At 46.3% G+C, this 4,829-nt stretch overlaps 1 protein-coding gene across 1 annotated transcript in view; it reads right to left on the reverse strand.

Moving 5' to 3' along the window:
* Positions 1 to 4,829, reverse strand: part of LOC125482115 (trafficking kinesin-binding protein 1-like) — a gene marked incomplete at both ends in the record, with an annotated part of 9,765 nt that overhangs the window by 3,147 nt on the left and 1,789 nt on the right. The window contains 3 exons of the mRNA XM_048594114.1: positions 454 to 684; positions 1,626 to 1,702; positions 4,317 to 4,454. Of these exons, the coding sequence (XP_048450071.1) occupies positions 454 to 684; positions 1,626 to 1,702; positions 4,317 to 4,454 (446 nt within the window). The remainder of the gene's footprint in view (positions 1 to 453; positions 685 to 1,625; positions 1,703 to 4,316; positions 4,455 to 4,829) is intronic.

Genomic DNA, 4,829 nt, shown 5'->3' on the forward strand with positions numbered 1-4,829 from the left:
ATCTCAGATTCTCCAGCATCTGCAGTTCCTACTATCTCTGTGGTTATTTCTACACTGTTTCAGGTCGTGTCTGTTAGATGAGACATTAAACCAAGGCCAGTCAGATGGAGATAAAAGATCACATGACTCTATGTTGAAGAAAAGAGGGGTTTTTTTTCACCAGTGTTCTGACCAATATTTATCCCTTTATCAATGTTACAGTTAAAACTGGCTGTTAACATTTCGCTGTTGTGGGAGCTAGCTTTGCCCAAACTGGCTGCAACATTTCCTACAGGGACTACATTTCAAGCAAGCTGTGAAGTGTTTCAGAGGTCTTAGGCTTGTGAAGGGTACTGTATAAATGCATGTTTTTCTTTCACAGTGCTATCTCAGGTATAATGGCTGAATAGCCCCCTTGTGTGTTGTGACGTTTTACAATGCTGCAATGTATGTGGAACAGGAGGAGATTCTTACGGAGTGCTCTCTGTCTCCAGGCTCAGGGACTGCAGTTTGTCGTCCAGCCCGGTACTGGATGTATTTGACTCATAGAAGCTCGTGCGGGGGCTGCTGAAGTGGCTGGATCCAGACTGTCCTGTTGACGATGGGCTGGACCCCGGAATGTTCTGAGGGGATTGGGAGCGAGATTTCAGCTTTACTGCCTGGTTGACTGCCCGCACTGTCTCAAAGACCCTTCGGTTGTAGTTACTGCAAGAGGAAAGCACACCGTTAATAACCACACCCAGATGTCTCTGCCAGAGATGAGTGGGTCACACTCTCACTTCCAAGTCAGGAAGTTGTAGTTTCAAGTCTTACTCCAGAATCTGAGAGTAAAACTGTGGGTCAACACTGCCAGGACCGTGCTGTACCGTACAGTGAAGGACAGCTACATCGTGACAAGTGCTGCTTTTCAGACAAGACCCTGACTAAACTTTCAAGTGAGTCTAAAAGGTCCCCTGAGACTAGTCTGAGAAAGACAGTGTGTGGGTTCTCCCCAATGCACCGTCAAAATTCACCCCCAACTAATATCATCAAAAACAGATTTACTGATCATTATCCTGTAGCTATTGTGGGAGCTTGCTGTGCAGTAAACAGGTTCCTGTGTTCCCTGCACTATGGTAGAGCCTTTATTTACAAAGCACTTCATTCTATAGGGTTTGGAGATGTCCTCAGGACAGGAAGGGTAGTATTGAAATGCAAGTCTTTCTTTAAGAAAGGTAAAGAAGCTCTGGCCTCAATTGTGGATTGGGTACTGGTTCTAACAGTGACTGATTAATGTAACAGAAACACTAAAACTTACAGTGCTGCCTTCACAATGTGTCTGTGCAGGCAAGCACACTCCATGGGCCCCAAATATGACATCCACTTTCCTTTGGGAGTCACTCTCTCCTCAGCGAAGTCACAGAGGAAATATTACCAAGCCCACAGTCCAAGGACAGTTCATCCAACACAAACCAGAATTCTTCTTGACCAAGTACAGCACAGATGGGAGCTCACATCAAACCAGTAACAACATCCTCAACCTAAATTCTTAGCTGAAACATTCAGAGTGAAAACTCAGTTCAAAACCATTAGATTCAGCATTAGCTGCCCAGTCTGACATTTCTCAGAAGGAGGATGAGCTGTGTTGCCGTGTCCTTCTCTCCTACCTGTTCTCCAGCGATGCAGTAGTGTCGATGTGTAAACCTTTCCGCATTGTTCCTTCGATTTCAGCAGCAAGAGAGTCCTTCAATGGAAGAGATCTCAATTGTAACAGGAGACAAACACTCAGTGGAGTCCCTAACACCTGACAAAGGAACATTCCCTTGTGTTATGTCTCACTGTCAGTATACATTTATAATACATGCTCATGATACCATCATGGCATCACAGCATGTGGCCTGAAGATAGAGGTCTCAGGCTCCATCTTACCCAGGACCACATGAAGTATGACACCCTACAGAAATCATACTGCTCTGTATAGATTAATGCTAGCCCAGATGCTAGCATGTCTGAGGAGTATAATGCTTGTGTATAATATTTAAATATAATAAACATCTGTTGGTTTTTTCACTAAGTTTTCTGTTTCCCACTGCTACCACCACGCTGCGCGTTTAACCTCCAGCAGAATGTTCTATTTAATGTTTATGTTATCCCAAGTAAGATAATAAACTGGGTGTCGATATGGAAGGATCCAGGAAACAGTTGAGAGAATGCTTCAGTGATGGAGAAGGAGATGTTATCTGCAGCTGTAATTACTGATTCTGATAAATGTGTGGGCACCATTTACGAGCAAGTGAGTTCTCCAAATTACTTTTACCAATATTTATCTTCCAACCAAATTCACTATAAAATGATGATCTGCTCCTTATTGTTTGTGCAAATTAGCTGCTCAGTCAGAATACTACAGTGGCTGTGAAAGCACTTTGGGGCATCATGGGACTGTGAAACTTGTATGAATGTACGTCTGTCTTACTTCCAGGTTCTCCTGACTTGAAGGTGCAGACTTTCTCTGGGAAGCTCTCCACATCTCCCCAGTCAGTGTGTTTGAATATTGGATTGCCAATGATCATCGGGGAATCAGAGTTCATAAGGAAACAGTTCTTAGGTAACACGCCCACACACTTAGACCCTGGGCAGTGATCAGTCCTGGCCATAACCAAGGGATTTACAAATTGTTATAAAGCTCAGTTCAATGAACAAAGCAGGGATAGAACAGGATAACTCTTCGGTCACCTCTGCCCAAAATAAAGCCTCTTTAAAAGTGAAGACAGTCTCAAGTTGAGCAGTCAATAGTATTACAATGCCGAGTGTTTGAAGTGGTCCCTGGGGCAAGGCCCCTAGCCCATACAGCAGGAGACTGGCTCAAAAAAACCAAAGAACTGCAAATGCTCCAAATCAGGAACAAAATCAGGGATGGCTGGAGTAACTCAGCAGGTCTGGCAGGATATGTGGAAAGACACTTAGAATTAATGTTTCAGGTCCACTGACCCTTCCTCAGAACTGATTGTAGCTGATTAAAGGTATGCTAGAGAAGGGGTGGGGCATAGAGGAAGGAGTAACCAATAGGTGGAGATGGAGTCCAGAGACAGAGAAAAATAGTTGGACAGACAAAGGAAGGTAATGGTCAGCCCAGGAAAATGAATAGCTGCTAATGGGGACCATTAGTGGCTAATAATGAGTTGTTTGTGGTGACAGCCCATGAGATGACAGGGCCTGGTGTGTGGGGGTTGGGGTAAGGACATGGCAGAAGGCTCAGGCCCTAAAAGATTGAACTCTATGTTGAGCCCTTAAGGTTGGAGAGTTCCCAAGCAGAATGTGAAGTGTTGTTTTTCCACTGAGCTTTGGTGGAACACGCAGCACACCTGAGACAGAGACGGTGCCCAGGGAACAGGTGGGTGTGTTGAAATGGCAGGCAACTAGAAGCTCAGGGCCATTTGTGTGGACAGAATGGGGGTGCTCTGCAAAGTGGTCGCCCAGTCTACACTTTGTCTCCCCAGTGTAGAAGAGACACACTATGAATGCAGTAGACTGGATTGAGTGAAGTGCAAGTAAAGTGCTGCTTCACCTCGAAGGTGTGTCTGGAGTCTGGATAGTGAGGAAATAAGTGTTACACCTTCTGCAGTTGCAGGGGAAGGTGCCATGGAGGGGTGTGGGGATGTGTCAGGAATGGAGGAGGAGTGGACCAAGATGTCCTGGAGGGAACAGTCCCTGTGGAATGCTGACAAGGGAGGGGAGAGAAATATGCATCTGGTGGTGGCATCCTGCTGGGAGTGGCAGAAATGCAGTCTCATGACCATCTGGATGCAGATGCTGGTGGGATGGTAGGTCAGGATAAAGGGGACCCTATGGCTGCAGTGAGAGAGAAGATTAAAATGTGGGAAATGGGTCAGAACCGGCTGAGGGCCCTGCCAATCACAGAGCTGGGAAGAAGGTGCACATTTCAGGGGTTCTCTTGAGGATGCTGTTATCAGCAGAACCGATGCAACCTGAAAGGAGAAACTGAGAGAATGGAATAGAGCCTTTAATAGGAAGCAGGGTGTGAGGATGTATAATCAAGGTAACTGTGAGAGCCAGTGGGTTTACAGTGGAAATTGGTGACCAGTCTATCCCCAGAAATGGAAACAGAGATATCAAGGTAGGGGAGGGAGGAGTCAGAGATGGACCAGGTGAAGGTGAAGGTGAGGGTGGGATGAAAACTGGAGGCAAAATTATGAACTTTTCCAATTCTGGAAGAGAGAGGGAACCAGCAGGAGACTGTCTCGGACATCCTCAGGCTAATGTCAGTTATGGAACGTTAATGGCAATGAGATATTAAACAGCGTTGAGACAGTGTGTGCAGGGCATCTCGCAATGTTTACCATGGGATAGACAGGCACGGTGTGGTACCGATTGATGGAGCTATTCGGAGCGGTCTTGTTCCGCAAATTCTTCATCTCTTCCTGAGCCTCACGCAGCATCGCATCACACTGGGAATATTTCTCCCGCAGGTATTGCACCTACACCACAATTAAATCAATACAATACATCACTTTAATCAAACAGCCTGTTCACTTCAGCAACTGCAGTGTGAGGGAGAGGGATTAACATCAGTAGGGATACAGTCAGTAACAAAGGGCGCTGGGGGGAAGAGGGGTTACTGAGTGACAGTGTGAGGGAGCTGGATTAACATCAGTAGGGATACAGTCAGTAACACAGGGGACTGGGGGTGAGAGGGGTTACTGAGTGACAGTGTGAGGGAGCTGGATTAACATCAGTAGGGATACAGTCAGTAACACAGGGCACTGGGGGGGGAGAGGGGTTACTGAGTGACAGTGTGAGGGAGCGGGATTAACATCAGTAGGGATACAGTCAGTAACACAGGGCACTGGGGG

This window comes from Rhincodon typus, unplaced genomic scaffold (genome assembly GCF_021869965.1).
Source record: "Rhincodon typus isolate 14 unplaced genomic scaffold, sRhiTyp1.1 hic_rhity00006042, whole genome shotgun sequence".
Lineage (NCBI taxonomy): Eukaryota > Metazoa > Chordata > Chondrichthyes > Orectolobiformes > Rhincodontidae > Rhincodon > Rhincodon typus.